A 25,942-nucleotide genomic window follows, 5' to 3' on the forward strand; every position below is an offset into this window, starting at 1 on the left:
CTCCCCTTGAGTGTTGGCTAGATCTAGTGGCTTGCTTCTAACAAAAAGAACATGGCAAAAGTGATGGGATGTCGGTTCCAAGTTTGGGTTACAAAAGATTATGACTTTTCTCTCTCTCAACTCGTTCATTGTGATAAAGCTGGCTACCATATTGTGATTTGCCCTGTGGGGGCTCACATTGCAAGGAACCTAAGATGGCCTCCAGCCAACAGCCAGTGAGGAACTGAGGTCTTCAGGCCAACAACTCAGAAGGAACTGAATCCTGTCAACAACTCAAGTGAGCCTGCTCAGTTGAACCTCAAGAAGATTGCAGGTCTGGCCTACACCTTGATTGCAACCTAGTGACAGACCCTTAACCGAGCTAAGTAAGCTGCACCTAGATTTCCTGACCCATAGAAACTGTGAGGTAATAAATGTGTGTTGGTATCACTAAGTTTTGAGGTTGTCTTTTATAATATTGCAATAGGTAACCTACCTATGAGGATATCAAAGCATATAAGCTACTTCATCGAAACATGTTCTTAAGATTTAAAATAGGGTTTTAAATAGTGCAGCACCATACAGATGTACATTATCATGTGTTTTCAACCCAATAAATAACTCACTTTCCTAAATGCTTAAATTGCTTTGTTTGAACAGCCAAAGGAAGTTCTGCTTCCTACAAATGTCCCCACCCACACATTTTCCAGGCATTTCATCCCTGTTGCAATTTTCACTCTGGGGCTTGGACCACCTCACAGAAGATAGTGGGTAGACAACGATGGGAAGTTAGTTGTCAGTAACAGGAAGATTGTTCCCACAAAACTATTCTTTCTTGAGTTTTGTCACAGACCAACTCCTACCACTAATAAATAATCATGGTAAGAATCAGAATGATAACAGTTACTACGATTTATTGAGCAACCATTATGTGCACGGAACTTTGAAAACATTCTTTCACATCCTCTCTACAATACTGAAAAAAAATTCAGAGGGTTTGGTTAGAACATAACTCTTTTTGTTTGTATTTGACCCTTATCTTTTATGTACGTGTGCTTAAATAATTTTTTTTTAAAGATTTTATTTATTTATTTGACAGAGAGAGATCACAAGTAGGCAAAGAGGCAGGCAGAGAGAGAGAGGAGGAAGCAGGCTCCCTGCTGAGCAGAGAGCCCGATGCGGGACTCGATCCCAGGACCCTGAGACCATGACCTGAGCCGAAGGCAGCGGCTCAACCCACTGAGCCACCCAGGCGCCCAAATAATTTTTTTAAATAAAGGGAGAATTTGTTTTGTATCCTTTTTTCCCCCCACTCAACACTTTATCATGAGCATTTCTCCCATGTTATCAATTTTTTAACACTATTTTTAAAGGCAGCATAATATTCCATTATGGAGATTTCCTCTACCTTTATTTTTTGGTATTTAGGCTACTACCAGATGTTTTGCTTTCATAAATTATGCTGTGATAAGCATCTGTGATCATATCTGATGATTTTCATAGAATAAAGCCATAGGAGTGGGACTTCCAGGTCAAGTTTATAAGCATTTTTAAGGCTCCTGATGCATGTTGCCAAATTGCTTTCCTGAAAGGTTGTACCAATCCATATTCCCAGGGAGACAAACACTTAACTCTGAAAGCAAAGGGAATTTTAAAATGTGAGATAAGCTGGCACCTTGTTAAAGGAACAACTCCTTAAGTTCCCTGCAAAAGCCCTCTGAGAACCCCCATGAACCACTGGCTAAGGAAACACTGTTCTGCCTTCCTGACTGGCTGGTTAAATTCCCAATGTCCCAGATGTCATTTTATTCACAGTTAAAGGAGGAGATAGGGTGGGGTAAGAGGGGAAATAGAAGCATTTGCATGATAATAAACCTGAAACTTAATAATCATGCTTTTACAAAACATGTATATGGTCCTTTCTTGAGGCCGCTTTTCCAGAAAAGGATGACCTTCTCCAAGGGGATAAGAATATTTTTCTCTGCCAGATCTTAAGCTAGGGCATTGAAATTATTTCTATACACATACACAAAGAGAAGGAGGGAGCTGAGGTACTAATATTTAGTCACCCAAAGAGAGGGAAAAAGATACCACAGTGGTGTTAATTATCTAGATGGTATTTAAGGCCAAAGGAAAATTCAAGAAGATTTATTTTTAATTGTAAAAATTATCCACCCCAATCTGTTATGTGTTGACACAGCCAAAGAACCACTGGCCCATTTTAACCTTTGAACATTTCCATTTTACTTCTACAAATTGGGAGAAAGGAAAAGAATATTCACAAAGACAAGGGGGGAAAGGATGATTATAGGAAGGAGACAGAAACAGAAGAAAAAATATTATTTCAATTCTCAGCAGTTACTTGGGTTTTCAAACCATAGTCTTGGTCTTAAGAAATGGAAATTAACTTCATATACACACCAAGTAGGGCAGGGCCTAGATAGTAGGGTTTTAAAAGATCAAAAAGATTTTGGTATTCTGCCATTATTTGCAATGCCCTGCACAGATCAGGATTGGCCAACTGCTGTAGCAAACAAACCCGGTTTCAGTGGCCTAACATCATAAAGGGCTCCTTCTTGCTTATATCACAGTCCAGTGTAGGTTGCAGAGGGTGGGGGTAGATGAAGGAGGAACTATTCCACACAGTCATTCAGGGACCCAGGGAAATGTGAATTAAACCAAGAATGTACTATTCTCATCCACTGGATTAACAAAATTTGAATTTTTACAACAAAAACATATCTGTATATAAATTGTATCATTTGAATAGATTTTAGAAATTAGAAAGTGGCTGCTTGGTGTTCTATGTCCCCTGAGCAGACAGAGAAGGTAAACAAAGCTAAGAGTAAAAGAAGGGTTAGATGACAAGAGAAGAATTTGGGGAAACCACTTGCATTGAAGGGGAAAAGGCATCCAAGTCCTAGAAAAAAGTTGCCATAGTTTACAAAGAGTAGCTATTGGCAACAGGATACGGGCTGTACCCAAACAGGCTTTTTAGACTCTTACGGCCACTCTCAGAACACTCCCTCCCAGAATAAATCACCCGAATCAAGACATCTTGGATCTTGGGCACCCATCTCTTATGGCTCCTGCTCTATTGTGGCCATACATTTCTAACTTAGCAGCCCAATCAGAGTATCAGTTTTAGAAGAAAGGTTACTTGTTCCCAGGCCCAAAATGAGAAATGGGAGGAAATGTGGAAACCAGGGCAAGACTTGGCCACGGTGTGATTAGATGACTAATGAATACTAATAATACTAATAATTACTAAGACTTCTTCTCCAGTCTGGAGCTCTTCCCACTGCAACACACAACTCCATCACTAGAATCCCCAAGCAACTGAGTTAATGGGCCCCAAGAGATTATGGTGGACATCCCTCCCAAATCCTGTGAGAAATGCTCCCAATAGTCACCACCAGTGACAAAGGAAAGGATGGCAGTGGCAGCCTCCCCTTGGGGAGATTCATGTGGTGTCCAAGAGGCCATTCCACACCACCATGAGCGCCATGTCTTTCTGGGGCTCCACTCCCAGCCCCCAAACCCTCCTGACCAACATAAGGGCCCTAAACTTGCCTGTACTTCCTTCCTATCCCACCTTCTCAGCTTCTACGGGGGCTAGAAAAGACCAAAAAAAGGGCAAGGAGACACATGGGATGCAGTAAGTCAGAGTCACCTACATCAGCCTCACCGAGAATCTTCTTAGATTGTTTGTTTTCAAAGATTTTATTTATTTATTTCTCAGAGAATGAGAGCACAAGCAGGGGGAATGGCAGGCAGAGGGAGAAGCAGGCTCCTCACTGAACAAGGAGCCCGACGCAGAACTCAATCCCAGGATCCTAGGATCATTACCTGAGCAGAAGGCAGATGCTTAACCAATGAGTCATCCAGGCATCGCTAAAGTCTTTTTCTTTTTTTAAAGATTTTAGCATGTGCACAAGTTGGGGAGGGGCAGAGGAAGAGGGAGAAACAGGCTGTCAACTGAGCAGGGAACCCGATGTGACTGGGGGCTAGATCCTGGGACCCTGGGATCATGACCTGAGCCAAAGGCAGATGCTTAACTGACTGAGCCACCCGGGCATCCCAATTGGTAACTTTTGAGAAGCTGAATGAAATACACTGCTCAAGCTGCTTCTATAGATACAGCACTGCTGTTCTCAAAAAACAAACCAGCCACCAAGCAACTACTTCTTCAATCAAAGAAGCACCTACTTACAATGTCTTATTTTTAAAGGGAATGAAAAAAGTTCTGATCACACGTAGAAAGAATCTGTGCAGCTGGTAGTATATACCCCTTAGAAACACGGGGCTTTTAAAATCATTACTCTTATGGCTTCTCCTATTATTATTTCAGTTTTATTAAGGCTCATCTATGTACACGTACCCATAGAAAAGGTAATTCAGTTTGGATACAGGTTTAAAAAGCATGTGGAAACTGCCATCAGGGATAATTACTTTATATTCTCACCCGTCCCAGGTCCCTCTTCTAGACTTAGAGATTGTTGTTACTCAGGTAGATGAGAGTAACACAGTGCAATAACACTTCCAACCTCTCCAATATCTTAGAGATTAGAAGTCCACTCCAGGTAGATACATTTAAACCTAAAAGGCTGTGACATTGCAAAGACCCAGCTTAAGTTCCTCCTAAGACATCTTGCCAAGCCTCTACAACCCACATCATTCTCCCTTCTCTGAGTTCATGTAGGTTTTAAAGTAGGACTTAATTACAAAATGTGTTCTACTGTGCTCTTGTTTCATGATTCAGGTATACAGAATGCCTCATAAGAGGAATGTTCAATTAATATTTGTTCGATGAGTAGGTAAATAGGAGCATGGATTTTGGAGTCAAAAGACCAGATGTTACTTCTCACTAACTAGATGATCTTTAGCATGCCACTTAACCAGTTCTAGCCTCAGTTTCTTTACCTGGAAAATGGCAGTAATACGACACGGCTCAGAGGAATAAATAAAATGCAAATAACAGGTGGTCAAGGACGGAGTGAGTCCTTTACTTTCACCAAGTACCCACTGAGTCTGCATTCATTTATTGTCTAAACCAGTTTATATTCCAGAGTCTTTTTTTTTTTTTCAGCAGTATTCATGCCGAGACATGTCTACCATATTTTGATTAGGACAAGGTTTAGCCTATTGATTGTGGAAAAAGTTTCCAGAAATCAAGACCAAGTTCTGTAGCAAAAGGACATGGGGCGGTTGTGGTATAAGTTTGTGATGATGTGCCCTCTTATAGGAAAAGAAAAATTCCCCAAACTTATTATAACAAAAAATGTTGCTTGAGTCACCTGCCATGGCCCTAGTATCATTTACCATTGTTTCCTTCAAAATACCTCAAAATGTGTCCACCAGGTAGTAAGACATAGCAGGCACTCTATTTGTGTTTGTAAACTGAATTATAGCCATGATTCTAAAGTGTTAGGAATTTAACTAGCTAGAGCAGTAGGGAAATGTTTTCAAAAGTCATTTAATTCTTTGTGTCCTAAGGTATAATTCAACAAAACAGAACTCTAAAAGACTGCTAAAAACTGCAGCCAAAACAGGCCTGGGCCAAGGATTGTTAAATGGTGTCCTTTAAACCCTGCCCCATAAATATTCTCAGCCTAATGAACCCATGCCCCAAACAGCCCCTGAACTGGTCTACTAACTGCAATACATGTTAAATTTATGATTTCTAAACAAGATAAAAGACCTGATTGGATTTATTTCCTTACCCAAAAAAAAAAAAAAAAAAAAAAAAGGCATTCCATTCCTGACCAAGTGGAGACCCCGAGCTGGTTTATTTGCTACCAGCACCTACTTGCATGTCACTTAGGCAAAACCTTCTTATATAGCTTCCCTGGTGGTTCTGTAGAGTGGCCTTCTTTCCCTGGCTGGTCTAAGCCTACCCCTCTCAACACAGATTGCTCATGGCAGTGACTTTGCAGCCATTCATGGATTCCTCCTATCGCTGCTCCAGGTGACTGCCTACCTGGCCACCACAGCACCATTCTCCCACGTTGTTCTCCGAAGTTCTCCCTTCCAGGGAGAGTCACATGGAATCACAGAGTCAGAAGTGACCTTGGAATTCATCTAGTCATTTTGCAGATGAGAAAAGTAAGACCCAGAAAAGAAAATGAACATGGAGAGCAGAGACTAGATAGAACTCAAGGGTCTTGATTCTGAATCTAGAGCTCAGCCCCTAGGGTCAAGACCTGAAGACATCAGCAGCAGCCCCTCCCCCCAGCACACATTCCAGGAAGGTCACATGGGAAGTCCAGAGCATTTGCCTTCAGTGCCTCAGTGGGGCTTCCAAAATGTCTGTGTGGATAGGCTCCTAGTGGCTACCGTCCTCCCACCCATCATTCTGCAGACTCCAGTCTTATCTTAGCTGACTTCCCTATATTTTGTTTTCTCAAGGTTAGACTCTTTGTTTCTAAGAGCCTAAATTACAGTAAGATGAGCAATATCTGACAAACCAGCCTACCTGAGGAAAGGAGATTAATGATGACTCCTCCCAGATAATCTGAGAATACTAAAACAAGGGCCTTCTGAAGGCTTTGCTATCCGGACCAACGCAGCATCTTTAGAAGAAAATATCTGAATCAGGGGGTGACTGAGTGAGCCATTCTTTTAGAGGTAAGGTGTGGGAACTGGCCAGGCTCAGAAACGGCCCAGGGAATACAGGCTGTATGTGGATCCACATGATTTCTTGGCCTGAATGCAATTACTGAGAACTACATACCAGTATCATGAACCCAACACTCACACTCCTCCCTTCCAGGAAAGAGTCTGTCCTCAATTCCTATCACCTCACCATGGCAGGGTTAGGACCAGCTCCAGCCTGAGCATGTTAGGACATTCAAGAGCCTACACCCATATTTATCCACTATCTCCAATACCCGCCCACCTAGCACCCAGCATGAGTCTAAACCCAGGAGAGAGCATGTCCAGAAAGGACAAGATTAAAAACCTCACAGAAAGTCTGCAGAATTAGTCATAGTGCCTGGGTCCCAAGTCTTGCCTACTCTCCTAATCAGTTCTATGGTCCCCAACAAACCACTGGACTACCTTGTGCCTCAGTTTGCTCACTGGAGAAGTGAGGTTAATGGCAATACCTTGCTAGAATAGGGGCAAAATGAGAAAGTAAAAACTGTTCAATGAAGGTAAAAATAGTTTTCAAAGGTGATACCTCATTATGTAATTAGTAATAATGCAATCACTTCCTTGTCCTCCTCCCAGACATTTACTCGTATTTCTTTGGAATGCTTTCAGAGAACTCTCAGATTCACCAGATAGCTTGAAAGATTTAGCTTCCCCTCCTGTTCACATTCCCTTGCAGTTAAGCCCAATTTGTACCAACTGACTTTTTAAAAAACAAGATTAAAAGGGAAGCTTTGACCAGGACTCAGGACTCAGAAAACCAAATCATTTGGCAAAAAATAAATTCCAAGCATCTACCTCCATCACCAGCAAATACATGCTACATGCTTCCTGAGAGCAAGTCACAGAGTTGAAAGCTTGGAGTCCTCTGCCCTGGTCTCAGAATATAACTTCAAGTCTCTCAAGTTTTGTTTTTGAGGCCAGTTCTTGACCTGCAAGTTCTTAAAGCCCAATAGCAACAAGAGAAAACTCTTGCCCACACTGTTTTATCTCAGTATTCACACCTTGCATTCCAGCCTCTTTCTGTCTACAGACCTGAACCTTCAGAGTTTGACAAGCAGGGAGTTCTACAGGCAAGGGCTATGATTATACCATGTTGTTGCTTGAGGGAGAAAAGAGAGGGGAGGGAATCTTAAACAAGCAAGGACTGACCAAACAAATTAACAGGTCAGACAAGATAAGACTGTCTTCCCTGATCCAGCTCAAACACATGTATGAAAGCCAAATCTTCTACTTTTTTAAATGGGCAGAATGAACAACAAGAAACTTTTAGAATGATGATAGTAGATTTCGCAAACAAATAATAAAGAGCCCGTCCAGGGTAGAAAACATCTTACCTGTCTTTGGAATGTTCCCACACCTTGAAGAGGTTCCCCCTTCTTATACTTCCAAACTCCTCAGAAATTATTCATAAGTGAGATTATAATGAGGGGAAACAGCAAACTTGCAATCTGATGATTTTTCCCAGTCCTCCCCAACAGAAACCTTCCATAAAGTAAATGGCTCTGAGGGTGCAGTTCACCTAGAAAGCACTCATATCAACCACCCGCCTTAAAGTGGACAAGTCAGCTTCACAGCCATTTATCCTACTTTCAGGACAACACACATAAGTAAGCTGGAAGTGGACACTTCTCCCACCCCAGGGAGGTGATCCTGACCCTAAACTCCAGGGACCCTGTCAGGCAGTAGAAGAAAATCAGCCCTTCTCTGGCTGCAACAGACTGGACAGTTTGTGGGTGCCCCAGACTCTAGAGAGTGCCTCTGTCTCCCATAAGATTCCTTCCCCTCTCTGGCTGCCTCTCCCATACCAGCTGCTGTCCTTATTCCTTTGCTTTCTCTTGCTAGTCTTGTCTCCTGTTTTGTGTTTACTTTGTTGCCATTTGTTCTTGTTAATTTCTTTTCTTTTTTTTTTTTTTAAGATTTTATTCATTCATTTATTTATTTATTTGAGAGAAAGAAAGAGAGGGCACAAGCAGGGGGAGAGACAGAGGGAGAGGGAGAGAAAGAAGCAGGCTCCCTACTGAGCAAGAAGCACAACTCCAGACTCAATACCAGTCCCTGGGATCATGACCTGAGCTGAAGGCTTACACTTAACCAAATGAGCCACCCAGGTGCCCTTGTTATTGTTATTTTCTATTTTGGTTTTCTTTGCTTGTTCCATTAAACAGCTCTTTTAGTTAGGGTGAAATATATATAACACAGTATTTACCATTTTAACCATTTGTAATTATACAATTGAGTGGCATCAAATATACTCACAATACTGTATGCCCATCATAACATGCATCTTCCCAACACATCCCCACAGCTGGACTTCCCTTCCCTCCCCAGCCAACATCAAGGTGACCCCAATGTTATCTAAGGTAGCATCTCACAGTGCATCATCCTTGTGCCCTGACAACTTCCAATGAATCCCTATGCTTCCTATGTTATTTTTCCCTCCAATTGCAAAGATTTAAATCCCCCCCTTCAAAAAAATAGATGTTTAGAGAACTTTTTCTTCTCTATATCAACCCTGAAAACCCTAAATGATAAATGCCAAATGAAGGGCCCATGCAGTAGGCCAGAGGATGGGGTTGGCCACACTTTTCAAACTTAACTCACATTGTTAAAATGTAGACCATGACTCCACAGCTCTAGGGAGGGACTGCAGATTGTGCATTTTTAATGGGCTCCCAGCTGACAATGCCCATACCTTGTGGTCCACTGATAGCACTTGGAGTCTGGAGGGGAGATGTACCTTCCCTAGAGCCCCCAGGTGTGGAAGGCTTCTAAAAGGAGGACAGCTTAGGAATAGTTCTCTTGCCTGTGTAGTCCCACAAGAATGGCCACCTGGGCAGACACAGGGTACAACCTCACCATGTCACCCTGAAAGGGAAGCATAATTCACCTACCCAAGGGTGGAAGTAGTGGCAGGAAGTCCAAGTACACCCAGCAGGCTGTTTGTGCCACCCGAGGAAAGAGGAACTGACCTTTTTCACATGGGGAAGTGTATCTTCTCTTCTCCAAACCACAGGCTCCCAAACATACTAGCTCAAGTGAAGTTCCTGCGATGACCATTGGGCGTGGGCCAGCCTCATCTGGCCCCCACCACACAGGCTACGGCCAGCCAAGAAAGGCTGCCATTCCACTGCCCTGCTGCAGGACCCCAACCTCCCCACCCAGGAGCACAGCCCCATTTGCCTTCCCACACCAGTGCTGTGTCTCTAAGCCCAAGCCAGGGAAGAAAGCTGTGTACACTGACACTTAAATTAGATCCTTGCAATTATCTCTCAATCCTGGCTTGCCCTGTGCTTCTTTATCACTTTTTTTAATAGCTAAAGTTACTCGCCCTCGTTTTAAGTACATTGTACAAAAGGCATAGGCCAACTTCTGATATATTCCCACAAGCAAAATTAAATACCAGTAACATGTGTTTTAGTGAATTGGGTCCCTCAATTTGCATCTTATAATAAGGATGTTATCATACTGGTTTATAGCTCAGCTCTTTAGTTTTTATCTCTCTGGGGCTAGATTCCCCCTCATGAGTTCAATGTAAGTCTATGCACTAATGCAATTTTTAAAATGCTTTTCTTCTGTGTTAACATTAACACCCTTATGAGTGAAAAGATTTTACTCCCCAAAGTGTACAGAATGTTTGCATTCACTGGAGGATGAGGCGGGATATTAGCCCTTAGTGATATCTGTGGCTGCTCTTAAGTGAAAGGAGTTGAGTCAGTAATCCAGTCTGCCACTGCAAAAAAAGCCTTTTTCACCTCTTTGCACTGAGACATAATCTCTGGTGTGTTCATTCCCTTACATTTAGATTAATTATAAAACATTGTCACCAGAATATTAAAGTAATGTTTAATACACAGAAGGGAATAAGGTATTCTGGAAAATGCATAATTTCCCTATGATGATTTTGCCAGTTGCATGCAATATGATCTTTTGATTGCCAGCTATAGAAATATTGTGACTAAGCTTTCACTAGCTTTTTATTTTTGCAACCATCCTGTCATAGCACTTTGAAAACTGTAAGCTTGGCCCATCAAAAAAAAAAAAAAAAAAAAAAAAAAAAATCCAAGGGTGCCCATGCTAAAGAGTTCTCTCAGCTTGGTTCCAAGAGAGGGTGGCAGGAGGAGAGAGTGTGCAGTGTACAATAGCACCTTCCACTTCACCAGTCCTAACACAGTGGGGTGGTAGAGAAAGGACTGACCCTACCTTCTATGCAAATCCACCAAAGGCACACCCGTGCATGCACACACACATGCACACACACACATACACACACTCCATGTCCCTTGACTAGGGGGAGGTGTCAACATTCCTAAATGGAAATCCCAAGTCCTCTTGCTCGCTTCAGATTTTCCAAGCTCTACAGCCACACACCCAAGAGGAATGGTCTAAATCAACATAGAACAGCGGCAAATGGAATGTTCCTTGCTGGCAGTGGCTGAAATGGGACCAACAAGCCTCAGAGGACCACTCCTGGGGATTGGTTACCTCAGCCATCTCCCTCTAGGTCACTGGGCTCAGTCCTTGGCTGTGTTGGTTAACAACCAAGTGTCGTTACCAGCGGAGGGCTCTTGTCCTTCGAGGTCTCACTCCAGGTCTCTGCAGGTGGAACTTTTCCACTTCAATAATAATTTTTTAAAATAATAATAATAATAATAGCAGTAGAAGGGGTACTCCAGCCCCCTCTCCTTCCCATGAGCACTCACTGGCAAGGTGGAGGTCCCATCCCTCTGTCACATTACCAAGAATGCTGGTAGAATTCTTCGAGCTTTTAAAAACTGGAATTAATTTTTAAATATGTGTTCTATTTATCCATGCCACCTAACAGCAATACGCCCAACACCTGTCATCTTGTTTTCCATTCTCTTCAAGGCTTCCTATGCCGTTCCGGCCCCCACCCTCTGCTCTTCAAAAATATACTGGATCTATATATGAAAAGCAAAGCCCTCTCACCCCAAAAGGCTCAGAGTCTGGAGGCTTAATTACCTCTCCATTTGAAACACAGAGGCCCCTTGGGTCAGAATTAAATGTGATTTCCAGTAGGAGAGGGGATAGGTTTACTCCACTCCTGCCCATCCCACATCTGTTCTGTAGACACAATGACTCCTTAGGGCAGGAGAGGATAAACGAACCTTCTCTAGTCCAGTTTTGTAGCCTTTACCTTTAACTCCTGGAGAAGAAGAGTGGGGGTCAAAGTGAGTACAGTTTCTGAAGATAAGATTCTAGAAACCAGGGGGGGGGCTGAATATCAAAGATCAAAGCCCAATAATGTCCTTGAGATCATCACAGTCATTTGGGATGAGGAAGGTTTTCCTGGCTGGTTGCATGCATACTGGCAGCATACACATGACATGAATATGCATATGTTATAAACAGGTGTATACATACAAAATTAGAAGTGTAACTGTGCATATACACACCCTTCCCATACATACACCATACTTCTGACTCATGGGAAAAATGAAAAGAATAATTACATAAAACTATTACATTAAGCACTTGCATTACAACGACTACATTAAACAATTAAATATATTATATGGACACTTACATTTCCTAACCACGTATACAGTAGATCCCCTTATCCATGGAGAATATAGAACCAAGACCCCAAGTAGACCCCTATTAAACCACTGTTAATACCAAACCCTATATTTACTATGTTTTTTTCTCCCTATACATACATACCTATGGTAAAGTACAATTTACAAATTAGGCACAGTAAGACATTAAGAACAAAAACTAATCATAAAATAAAATAATTATAAAAACATACAGGCATCCCTCGTTTTACTGTGCTTTGCTTTACCGCACTTCACAGATACTCATTTTTCAAAACTGGAAGGTCTGTAGTAACCCGGTGCTGAGCAAGTCTATCAGCATTTTCCAACAGCACTTGCTCACCTCATGCCTGCTTTTGGTAATCTCACAACATTCCAAACTTTTTCACTATCGTTGTATTTGCAATGCTGATCTGTGACCAGTGATTACGGCCCGTGCAAAGCTCAGATGATGGCTAGCATTGTGTAGCGATAAAGTACTTTTTAATTAAGGTATGTACTTTTTTAGACACCACACTACTGCACACGTAACAGATGACAGTATCGTGGGAACATAAATTTTCTATGCACGGGAAAGGCATAGAATTCCTTTGACCTGCCATGTGGCGATATTCACTTTATCGCGGTGCTCTGGAACCAAACCGTACGGTCCCCGAGGTGTGCCTGCACTGTGTTAAAGTTACGTGTACGCGGTCTATCTGAAATCTCTTATGAACCTCACTCACCCTTCTTCTTCCTGTGAGGACGGGAGACGGTAAAATGCCGGCATGATGAGATGACGTAGTGAATGACGCAGCGGAACAACGCAGGGATTTGACGCAGGGGAATGACGCAGACGACGTGACGTAGCGCTGGCTGTGGACCGTGAGTGAGAGGGAGCACCCGCTTCCTGACCACTGTTGCCGATGGCCAACTGAAACCACGGAAAGCCGAACTGGAGATGCGGAGGGGCTCCTCTCTGTGACTTTCAGTGATTATCACTTTGTTGAAGTGTGAACTGAGCCCTCTGCTGATACAGAAGAGGGGGAGCTTAGCGAGAGAAGGGAGCTTTGTCTTCTGCCCCACAGACTTCATCTCACAGAGACCTTACTTTCTTCCCTGTCCCACGTCAAGGTCTATAGGGAATACTTAACTTTTTCAGTTATACTTTATTTCAGTGAGAGGGAAATATGAGCCATACCTGTCGTGTCCAGGTGTTTTCACACCTCAGGGGAATGTTTCCACGTTGATTGAACTCCTTGGGCAGCTCCCAGCCACTCACTCATGCCTGATCTTTAACTTGTATTTACATTCTTGACAATCCTCCTGAGAAGTGGAGCCAGCACTGGAGCTTGTGGCTATGGACAGGTCACAGGGGTGAGGAAGAAGAGGTTGGAGGGGTAACTCATGGGTGAAATGGAGAGTTTGCAACCCCGTGTCAAAAATGAATCCCTCCTATGCCTTAAATGTCCTTATGGCACTGGACAGTCATAGACCAATCCTGCTTCCAGAAAGAACAGAATGGTAGCCAGCGGGAAGGGAGGTGTGGAAGGATAACAGACGATATGACTGCTGTATAAAAATACAAAGGTTTCTTTCTCTCTCTCTCTCTCTCTCTCTTTTTTTTTTTTAATTTAAGCTCCAAGAGAGTAAAGACCTAGCCTGCCTCAGCCTTACTGTGGTGCAGAGAACATTTCTCTGATTCTGTGTAAACATTCTTGCTTACTTTCACTCCATGCCTTCATTATGAAATTCATCTAGTGCTGTGGCCAAATGACAATAAAATCGTATTATTACAGTATCTGGCATGTATCAACAAGCATATTGCAAAGAAAAAAGCAACATAATTCAACTTTTACAAATAGTCAAGAGAATTAAAAAAAAAAAAAAAAACTTTAATCTTTCCCCCTCAAAAAAGGAAATCCTTGGAGCCCACTGAACTACTAAACTCTTACAGTTTTCTGTTCTTTTTCCAGTTAAGTTTATCATTGTGCTTGAGACTCTGCTAAACTGTTAAATGCCTGATGAAACGAGATGTTTTCCCTTTATACTATAAAAACAGTTCATCTCTAGGCAACTGACCTGTTTGGGCCTCAAGGTCTTTATCTTCAGGCTCTTCATTGTGCGAGCTTTAACAACAGTCAACACATTAGGAAGATCTTTTGTTGGCTTCCACAGGCATTCTGGGATGGATCTAGACCAGGGTAAATGGGGAATTTAGCTATACTATCAAATAATGGCATCATTGTGTGCTTGTATGCAGTGAAGGTGACTACATAGCTTGACCTAAATACTATACTCATGGCAGAGTCCTCCCTCCAGGAAATTCGCAATCCCCTAAAGGATCAGACTCCTATTTGGTCTCTTGGTCACCTTTGAGTTCCCTTTCAATCCATTCCATACTCTGCTATACTCTTCCTAAAACTTTTCTGTGGACACGAATTTGAAAATCTATTGACTATGGTACATGCCCCTTCACCTATCATTAAAGAGCCTCTATAATTGACTCCCAATTAATTTACCTTCCACTATATCCATAAACAAACCACAGTGATCTAGCCCCTGCCCTCCACACACCATAGGACTGCCTTGAACTGGTTTGCCCTTGTCCTTTCTCTTTATGGTCCAAATCCTAGCCTGCCTTTGATGACCAACTGAAAGCCCAGCATCTTTGGTGGGACTAGAGAAATCCTCTTCCTTCAGATTCCTATAGTTTATCTCTCACTTCTGAATTAATCCCACTGTACCCTTTCATTGTTAATTACCTGATTTTATGCTTCTAATTTTGCCCTCTTAATGGGACTGATTATAATCCCCCTGAAGACAGGGCTTGGGTATTCTACTTCTTTGTAGTTGTCCACAGTGCCTAGAACACCACCTTGTACATTGTAGGTGGGGAAAACAAATTTGGCTTATGCTGATATTCTGAAAGAGATCATAGGACTACACATAGGAGAAGTAAAAAATCTCTTTGTCATGTTTCATTTAGAATGAATTAGCAGCAGATAATCAGTGACACGTCAGCCCAGAGAGTGGAAATACATGGATTTAGCCCTTCTATAGGATATACACATAGGATATATAGGATATAGATAACTCTTATCTTTGATCCCCAGGACAAGAAGCTGTGTTTTTATTACCACTCCCCTTCTAAATGATCTGCTGTTATTATTTACCATAAGGACTGGACCAACTACACAAGGAAACATCAGTGTATACTTATCCCCACCATTTGAAAAATAACTTTTAAATATATCCTACTGATAAGGTATAAAGAATAACATTCCCATTCATTCGGGAGTGCTGAAGCCCCTGGCCTGTTGTCTACTTTGGCAAAGTGAATTATATATTAGCATTTAAAAAGGCCCACTGTTCTCACCATGTCAGCTTAACTAGTTATTCAGTAGGATTCTAATTAATTTAATTCTCCACTGGTGGCAATTTCTGATGGGCAGGAACTGTGCCCTCTACCTCTTTGCCTCCTTTCCTTAGCACTTAGCCCAGTAGGTTGCATATAGCAAGGAACTAATAAATATTTGTTGACTGAACAAACGAATGAGCCTTACTGTAGATGCAGTAGAAGCCTTCCCCCTTCTCTCTCTCTCTCATTCTCTCTCTCAAATAAATAAATAAATAAAGTCTTTAAAAAAAAAAAAAAAAAAGAATGTGCATGGAAAACTCATCACTATGCCCAGAACATAGTAAATTCTGAATAAGTATTGGCTAAAATTATTGTTTTTATTTTAACCTATATTTTACTCTTTATCAAGCTCCAGGCAGTTGGCCAGCTGAAAAGGGTTCAGTGTTTAACAGAGATCACATTTTGGACCTCTTCTGGCCCTTGATCTTCAGGCAGCAGATATGTGGTGCTTTGCAACTTTCAGGGAGGTGCACAAGGCCCTCCAGTGCTACCCACCAGCAGTACAAGGAGCAGAGAGGGACCTCCAACCTTCGGGTGTACCCTGAGTGATAAAAGGCACCTTGAGCACTGCAAAGGTGAGCATTTTTGAAATATGACATCTTTAGATCCCAAACAAAAATCACTGCAGCTATTTTTCCCTGTGCCATAAAGTTATATTTAAAACAAAACAAAACAAAAAAACGGGCTTACTAACTAAAATCCAGCTTTAAGATGGACCCCAACCCCACTTGCCTGTAGTCAAGACTAGATGTCAACCCCCTTGACCCTGGACAGAGTTGGGACCTTATGGGTGGCTCATGGAACTGAGACTGTTGTGCTCTGCTGGGTCATAGGAGGCAGAAAGCAGGGTATGCCCTTCCTTTTTTAGAAGGAGGAATGGGCATCCTATAAGGTCAAGTGCAGAGAGAGGGGACACCAAGTGGGTGAGCATGGCAATGATAAAGCCAAGATCAGAGATGCTCAGAGATTGACACCATTCGCTGGCCTGGACCATAACGCCCAGGAGTCCACCTGCAGTGCATCACCCTGTCAGAGGGAAAAGAAAATGTACTCTCAGAACCCAAAAAATAAAAAGGAATTCCACAAATAAGGCATAGTGGCTACAGGCAAATCCACACAAAGGAGACCGCTTTAAAGGGAAATCTCTTGTATTCAGAGTTCTAAGCTTTGAGTGAATTTCTGAGGAGGAGGATTTGCATTTTGGTTTTTCCCCTTTGCCAAGTGAGGCAAGCAACAGGTGAAGAGGAACCAGGGGCGTGAGCAGCTCTGCAAACCTCAGAGCCCATAGAAAGGTAATCCCCAGTTCCTCTCAGCAGGCTTTCTCTGTGTCTGAGGAGAGAGAAAAAGTCAGCGGAGAGAGAGGAGCAGAAGGGACAATGATGTCAACTGAAGTTGCTTGGCGGCAGTGCCCTTTGAGGAAATTCAGGGGACTATCCTGAGGCGGGACGGGGGTGAGTGGGGTGTAGAATCAGGCAAATTACTTCCTCTCAGACCATCTTCAACAGGGATATTTGATTCGCTGTTGCTCTCTGAGACTTCCCGCTGTCCCGCTCCAATTTCAGGGATGACTTTGCCTGAGCGGGCTCTGAACAGCTGCTGCAGGGGACTGCAGCCCCGTCAGGCCTGGGCACATTCAGAGCCAAACGCTGGTCCATTCAAAGAAGCGAATGCGAATCAAAGGATGGCTGGTGAGGAAAGAAATGGCAGCAGAAGAGCTGAACACAGCAGATATAGTAAAGGGTGAGGCAGGATGTGTCCATCTCTGAACAGAGCCAGGAACCACTGATCGAAGTGGGGAGTGGGTAGGATCTCGTCTAGCACAGAAAAGAAAGCACGGCCTAACAGGCACGTGAAGGCGAATAACCCTCACGATGCCGAGTTGTATACCCGTTCAGTGGATCCTCCCTGCTGTTCACGGCTGTTTCTCCACCTTTGAACTCAAAATTAAATATCCCCAGTAACAAGATTCAGGTCATGCTATTGGCTATTTGGATTCTCTAACAGGATGTGATGTGGCCTTAAAATTCAAATTAAGTGGGTGTTTCTCTTAAATCCTGTCTAGAGAATGGAACAGATTGTGAAATCTATTTAAGTCATTCGAGATGAATTTGGTTTGATGAGTAGCTCTTTTTTATGCCCTTTTAACTTTAAAAGCTGTCTCGCAGCAATTCTGGGTCCCTTAGTTTATTTCTACCATCAGAGGGGTGAATTAAAGGAGGAATGCTTCCAGGTAGTGACCTAAATGTTCTCCGCCATCGGGATGCTGCTTAGAAACCCTTGAAATATGGGACATGCTCACATGCTCCCCACCAGGACTGGCACCAAAACAAGCTTTTGATTTTATTCTTAAAACCTTCTGTAATGCACACTTTTCTGCCACTCTTGCTTCTGAATTTAGTAGGTCACAAGGGAGAGATTTGCCGCTTGAATTCCTTTGCACAGGAGCTGGAGGCTTGAGTTCCAATTCTGACGCAACCACTAACTGTGTGGTTTCGAGCTTGGCTGTCACTTTTTTTTTTTTTTTTTTCCCCTCCTCCAAGTTGTGTGATCTTAGATCCTTCACTTAATCTTTGGGACTCTGCTGCCCTGATCTGTAAAATGAATGATTGCCGTGGTTCCTTTCCACTTTAGGCTGTTCTTGGCCCAGCTTTCTAGAATCTCTAGGAAAACTGATTCTACCATATCTATAAAAGGGTTCTATAAGCCTGAGATATTTTCTGGGAGCATTCTTAAAAATATAAAGCCAGGGGAAAAGTAATGTGATTTAACAAGAAGTTATCTTAATTACACTGAGATAGGAAAGAAAACAATTATGTTTCTGGATTTTGCTGGAAGTGTGAAGTGCTTTGTCTTCATGTAACCCTGGGGAAGTACAAACTGAGGAGTGCTGTCTCTGCTAGAGACTCAGAGGAAAGAAATAGCATTATTGCTTCCCTGTTGGCTAAGAACTTAGACAGAATGGATCCTTGAAGAAGGAAGGTGTGCTTGGAATATTTGTTGTTTCTGAACTTCCAAATGAACTTCATATTGACTTCACAGCCAGTATGTAAATTCCTGGAATCTGTTTCCTCACACTATATCCCAGAAGGAGCCAAAGCTATATGGCATAGAAGTAGAGAAACAACAGTCAACAAAATACTTCAATTCTAACCGTCTCTACCACTACTTCCTGGAGACACTGATTTGTAAAATAAGAATTCTTGATAGAAATAAACATTAACGTAGAGGAGAAATGTGTTAATATTAATAATCATATTCAACATTAATCTCAGCTATTCCTCAAAAACAGGGGAATCGTGTCAGTGCACACAAAACTTGAAAGATCTTCTTCATCTTTTGCAAGGCTTGAAGCTAATACAAAAGTTGTTGAAAACTCCAAGCAAAAACGCCCAGGAAACATTCTACCAAGGTTTGGGGCACTCAGTTGGATGTAAGTAGAATTCAAGTTTGCTCTCCTTGCCTCAGTTTTTCTTTAAACTACCACGAGTTTTTGCAGGAGCTACTGAGTCTCTGCCATCACAGACTCAGAAGTCTAACCAGACCTTTTTGTTTAGTGTGACAATCTAAACAGACCACAAAATTAATGTTCATAGACCAGGCTTGGGAGGGTAAGAACAATGTCCAGTGTCTGGTCCCCACCCTCCCAAGCATCTGAGACCGTGTCCTCTAATCCATGCTCAGTACATGCTGGGCAACCAATTAATCTCTCTACACTTTGAAGTTTCACTCTCAGGAGAGGGCACACTGAAGACCCCGATCAGATTTGTCAGTCCTTTCTTCGGCTTCCACCATTCACGGATAACCACGACCTTGACTTATCACACAGGGAGATGTCTTCCCAAATCATCAGTCCTGTGTGGGTTTTCAAAAGTTCTAGCCCTACAACAACACCATCATTTCAGAATGAATTTCATAAATGAACTTTTATTCTCTTTCAACTGAAAAAGATACGGGGGAAAGAGAGGTCTTTTCTTTTCTTTTTCTTTTTCTAAAGAGAGGTCTTTTTTTTTTTTTTTCCAAAAGGGGGAGGGAGAAAAGATATTCTTCACCCATGCCCTCTCTCCTCCCCCACCCCCTCAAAAAACAAAAATCACACTTTTAGAGATAGCCATGTATTTATAATGGGTCCAATTATTTATAATTACCCAGTAATTTATAATTATCTATTACTTTCTAACTCTGAGAAGAAAAAAGAGGTAGAGGCAGAAATGTAGACCAGAAATGGAAGTGTAGTGAACACCGAGTGCAGTTACCAAGGCCGACGTTGTTCAAAAAAAATCTTGATTATTTGTTCTGTCTCAGTCCAAAGGGTTTCCCTTTGGAAATGGTGACACTTTTTCAAAGTATTAGCAAGGAGCTTAGCACTTTCAGGGAGGATGCTGTCACAGAATCCCTATTGGTCTCAGGTTTCAACAGCACAAAAGCAGAGGATGGGGCAGGGAGAGAGTTTCTCTAGGAAATAATTCATGTCTGGAAGACCCAGCCCACCTAGGTGAGAGGAACTTAACTCATCAAGGCCACCTAGTCAATCAGGGTTGTTTATCTGTCATGGAAGAGACACGGGAAAGATGGCAAGGAAGGACCCTTGCTCCAAGCTCCTCCTGCAGTGCCCAGAGCTGTTGGTAGGAAGGGACAATTTTGTGTGACCTGACGTTTGGACATTCTTGACTCTGTGTGTGTGTGCCATACGTGTGTGCATTTATGAACATTTATGACTTGTGTGCTAACACGGGGAGACAGTCTCTTTGATCAGTTATAGAGTTCAGTGAAATCAGCTCTGGACTAGACACCAGAACACCTGGCTTCCCTCTCCTCCCCCTCATCGTCCTGGCCTCCGGCAAGCCCTCAACCCTGGCAAGCCTTAGTCTCCTCACCCACGAAGTGGAAGTTGTGAGATCTGTCCCGACGAGGATCAGATGAAATAATGTTCATGAGAGCACTGTATGAAGTAGAAGGCAGTACACTACTATAAGAAGTCATTATTTATGATGAATAAGCAGGAAAGAATCCAGATGCCAATTATTTTGCTATCTTCTCACTAGGCTAGGTAATCTAGCCAGAGGGTGGTGAGTGGGTAAGATTTTCCCCACTTACATTCACAGCCAATATGTAAATCTATAATACACAGGTGTCTGAGTTCTATTATTTATAAACCTATTTTAATATGCTATATTGTTTCTAGTTCTCTTCTGGTTCTCCAGGCAATGGAAAACACCCAATTGAGAAAAGTTCTTTTACAAATTAACTGGACCAGAAGGGATTTTTATCACCTGTTTGTAGACCTAACTTATTTGTGTCACTAATTTCTGAGGAATGGATGTCATGATCATAACCATGTGTTCTGATGTGAACCTCCTTCCTCCCGCACTTTCCCCTCCACACCCCCGTATAAAATCTGCCCCAAATTTCCTGATACAGTGATGTAAGTAATAAAGAAGTTTTATGTGTGTTTGTCTGTCTGTATTAAGATATATCTACTAAATGTTTGGGAACCTGAAATTAGAATATTTAATAAGCCACTACTGACATTTATCACCTTCTTTGGGATTTACCACTAACACAGTGACGGTATCTTTCTTGAGCTAAATTAAAAGACAAATTCAAATCCTGCATGGTAGCCACCAAAAGCATATATTTGAAAAACAGAATTCAGCGTGCCATATTATGCATTATTTAATGGTATGCAAATTATAAGTCAGACAGTTAGGAAAACCACACTTCAGCATTAATAAACAGCAACACTACTACTACATTAATTATGATATTGCTATGATTTATTCCCAAGTTTTGCATTTTGATTCTCCTTGAAAATTTATGCCATCTGATAAGCAGTAACCTCTTTCCCCTCCTACACCTCCTACCCATTCCTCAAATCTGTTCTTTCTACCCAATGGATGTCTGCAGGAAAACGGTACAGAAACACAAAGTCATAAGCAGCTGCATTGTCTTATAAGCATTAATAATTAAAGAACAAGCAAACACCACCTAAAGCTCCAACATTTATTGTGTCAATGTTAAGCACACTTTTTAAAAGACAACATAGAATGTATAGAAACAAGGGGTTGGGGGACTCATGCTCATTTCCACAATACGGGTAATTAGGTTGGCTGGTTTCAAAAGGGCCAGGACGCTGCTCGGGACAGCGATGGTCCAGGGGCCCTCGGTAATGGGACTGATTCACTGTTCCAATGTGGGTCTGTTTTTTTGTTTTTACTTTTTATTAAAAAATATAAATAAAATGGCACTGCAGGCCCGGGCAGGGAGGACTCTGCAGGACTCTGTCTTCGCACAACGGCTTCTTGGAGGCTACTGTCAGAAAACATCACAAACTAGCAGGATGACAGACCACGCAGATGTCGGCTGGGCGGCACGCGTCCACCCCGCCCCTGGGGGCTTCAAATTTTCTCAGAACTTAAGGGCTCTCGAGCTTCCATCCGAAAACTGCCACACATCTTGAGCTCTCTGGGTACTACGCCGAATGGGGGTGTGTGAAGAACCTAGAAAGAGGTTGGAGACAGAGGAGGGGGGAAAAAAAAAAGTACAGGTGTGACTTGGCCCAGTGATTTTCTGTTCTCTAACTAGCTCTTTAAAACTATAACTTAAATCCACCACAGGTTGAGCCACTGGCATCTTAAACATGATTTCAAACTCAGTCCCCTCCCCCACCACATCTCTGACCTCTCTGAGTGCCTTTCCCATGCCTCCCTCCCTGCCTTCCCCACCAGGGACCCAGACCTGCTACCCGCTTGTATGATAGTCCTAATAAACTCGGGACACACCTGGAAGGAAACACTTTCCCTTATGACTGAGAAAACTGAGTAGGAAACAGTCCTTTGGTTGAGGAGAACAGGGGAGGGAGGGGGGGAAGGGGACATTTCCTTAAAATAATAATAAAATTATAAAGAAACAGAAACTCAAAATTGATGTAAAAGCAGCACAACGAAAACATGAAATGTCATCAAGTTCAACGTCAAAGCAGCCAACGATTTACAAGAGGCGAACAAATCTCTGAAGAGAAAACCAGAACCCAAAATAGTTGCTCCCAAATTGCACCAAAAACTGCCTGTAGTTTCTTTCAAACATGCAGTTTTCTTTTCCTTTTTTTTTTCTTTTTGGTAAGGGGGAAAGGCAATGGTGAAGGGAAGAAGGGAGTGGTTATTTTCCTCCGGGGTTCCTCCCTTGCTGTGTACATTGACTTGAAGCAGCAGAACTGGGAGTCCGGATGTGCCGAGGAAGAGGGCTACCACTGTGGCATTCCAGGGCTCGTTGCCATGGCGACCTGAAGCCTGGGCCTGGGGCCTCCTCTCCCCCGACTTGGCGCCGCAGGAGGCCCAGGGTCTGGAGCTCAGCTGCTCTCCTGAATTCCCCCAGCGCAGTGGAGACCCGGACTGAGGGGCCTCCTGTGTCCAGGTGGGCTGATACCCCCATCGAACCCCTTTGTCCGACCTGCTACCAGTACTGAAAACCCTAACAGACAAAATACAGCATGGACATGTACCACGCTCACCATTATTGAAAAGCACAGCCCCCTATGGGTTTGGGGGTGGGGGGGGGTGGGTCCTGCGTTAGAAGATTGACTTTGGGGAAATCGTTTAATTTGCCTTTTCTGCTGAATCACAAGGACCTGATATGCGCTCCCTTTAAGTAGTCTTTGCCACTTTTACAGAAAGGAAAAACAGTATTTGGATCAACCACTGGAATTGTGTGTTCAGGCAAGTTTAGGTTCTTAAGCACAATGACCCACGTGAACTGAACTGGTCTCCTTTCCTGTTTGCAAGGGAGGAATTAATCGCATCCCATGACCATAGATGACACTGGGAAACAGAGAGAGAGAGAGAAACAGACCCATCCCCCTAAAGGCTGATTCACTGGCCATGTGTTTTACTAAATGAAACAGAGGGCTAATGGGATAACAAGATGACAGTAAGCAAAAGTGCACACCCAACAACCCATGTCTACCATTTGCAGCTACAGCAGCCCTGAAATAACTGTACATAATCCCAATTCTGGCTATGTGTCCTGATGTCCATTTCTCTAAACATGGGTTCATTTATTCTTAATTGGAAAAGCTGCAGGGCCTTAAGAGACACTTAGGAAAATTTGCTAAGTGCCTTGTGCCTTTTTTAAAAGTTAACAGTCTTTTAAAGGACATTTTTCCAAGCAGGTTTAAAGAACACTGCCAATCCCATCCTCACACTGGCAAAATTCCCACATTTCTTTCTTTTTCTTTTTCTTTTCTTTTTTTTTTTAATGGGAAGTTGTCTGAAAAAGAAAAGAGAATGGGATGGGTACATTCTTGAACACACCAGGCCCGGGGACGATGGAGCAACAGAATCATAATGAAGAACACACGACTACAACACAGTCATAAGAAATCATGTTTGTGTGTGCGTACAGAGGGCAAAAGAAGCTTTAAAAAAAAAAAAGAAAACGCCGTATTTCCTCCCTCACGCTCTGAGCTGAAAGTGTTCAAAAGCAGGACAGGATGGGGCCTGAGGCTCCTCAACTCCTTTTCAGGAAAGCCTGAAATATCCCAGTTTACAAACTTTCAACAAACTTTTAGTGTCTGTGAATAAACCACCTCATTTCCTTATTTCTCCAAATGAAATGATATCTAACCCCCACTGCCGCTTCCTTTCAAATTCTCACTTCAAGCATTATGAACATACACAGTACGTACTTATTACATATACAAAAATGGTATTTAAATAAACAGTCCTATCACAGAATGCCCTGGGAAAAACTCACACTTCCTGCCATGGCTGGTACAAATGAAGAACCAAGTGTTCTGAGCCACCTTTAAAATGTATTGGCTTCAGTCCTTTTGTAGGTCCTAAACAAAGAGAGGGTAGGAAATGGTCTCGGGATAGAGGTAATCCATGCACTGGGAGGGTTTCTAAATTAAAATCTGTGCGAAGTAGTATTTGTGGTACTCCTGTTTATTAAGTTGTTCTCCAAAGGAAGACAAAAGGGAGCACTTAAGCATTAAGAGTTCAGGTATGTAGAGAACATTCCATCAACACATCGGGGGTTTCACATAAACTGGAGAACTATGAAAAATGTTAACATCCTTAGTATTTCCTCATTTTAAAAAAATCGGGAATTTATCCTCTGTTGGAAATGTTTTTTTGTTATTTTGCATTAATGTTTTCAATTTTGGGGTCCCGGATACAGATGTCATTTTTAAGTTATATTCCTGTTGCCTAGGTTTTCAGACTCCTATTGTTCACTCAGCTTCAGAAGTTAGATTTTATAAGAGGGCTTCACTAAGCCAGGAGACTAAGTACCCTGAAGAATGTGTCTCCCAATAAATTTATTTAACTTCGGGACCATGTAAATCAAACATAATCTGTGATTTATCACCAGATGTTTGCACCCCTCCCCATTTCCCATTTGATTGAAGAAATTTGAACATACAAGTAAGTATACAGTATCCACCATTAATTCTGTCAGGATGCAAAACCCAATTATGCTAAGAGCATCATATACTGAAAAATTAAAACGAACACCGTATATAAAACCTGCACAGCTGCACTCATGGCTCCTAATAAAAGAGTAATAGGGACACACAGCGGTTTTATGGACATTTAATATGGTGAAGCAGAAGTCATCACATCTAAAACTGGCATGGCCCTGGGGAATATTTCTATCCTGACTAGTATTGTGGATTCAGTTGTGAAGTAACCTAATTCAAAACACAAAAATCGCCTCTCAGTTCACTGCCAATTACCAAGTCCTGCAAGATACGTCCATCTCTATCTATCCCAGCCCCTATTCCCAGCCCCAGACAGATCTTCTCTTCCGGGGTTCCTCTCTGCCTCCACTCCTTAATTCCCACCCAAACTGGCTTTAAAAAAATACACCTCCTTTCTGTGCATTTTAGAAGGATAAAACTATTCTTGCCTCAGATCAAAGGCATTACATGAAAAGGCCACCTCACAGGCACCAGGGCATAAGAACTGAGCAACAAAAATGCTACCACAAGAAGACAACAGAACAGCTTTTGTTTTGGTTTTTACAAAAAGAAGAACAACGTTGTATCCATTCATCTACACTGGGAACAGGGAGACAGGATCAGAGAAGTCTGTGCTTTAATAAAGCAAATAGATGCTGCAGGTTGCAGTATTTGTAAAACTGACAACACAGATTTCTAAGGAGAGCTTTTTTTTTTTTTTTTTTTTTTTAAATTTTAAATAAGGGACCTAACCTGCTTTCCAAAGACTATGTTTCAATCCATAAATCTGTTGGTTGGGCAAATGATCACTGAAGGTACTTCCCCCCTCATTTGCTATCAGCCAGGAACACAATATAAAAACACCTAAAAGATCTGTCCCATCTTTGGTCCCTAGGACCT

The 25,942-nt window shown here is 42.3% G+C and overlaps 1 protein-coding gene across 10 annotated transcripts in view; it reads right to left on the reverse strand.

The window, feature by feature from the left end:
- Positions 1–21,574: 21,574 nt before the first annotated feature.
- BCL11A (BCL11 transcription factor A) overlaps positions 21,575–25,942 on the reverse strand; it is a 102,954-nt gene continuing 98,586 nt past the window's right edge. For 6 of the 10 annotated variants that reach the window (XM_059187741.1, XM_059187747.1, XM_059187745.1 and 3 more), the window contains one exon: positions 21,575–22,085. In XM_059187741.1, coding sequence (XP_059043724.1) covers positions 21,994–22,085 — 92 coding nt within the window. In that variant the 3' untranslated portion in view covers positions 21,575–21,993. The remainder of the gene's footprint in view (positions 22,086–25,942) is intronic. The other 4 variants (XM_059187738.1, XM_059187743.1, XM_059187737.1 and 1 more) reach the window with 1 other exon arrangement.

This window comes from Mustela lutreola, chromosome 9, assembly GCF_030435805.1.
Source record: "Mustela lutreola isolate mMusLut2 chromosome 9, mMusLut2.pri, whole genome shotgun sequence".
Lineage (NCBI taxonomy): Eukaryota > Metazoa > Chordata > Mammalia > Carnivora > Mustelidae > Mustela > Mustela lutreola.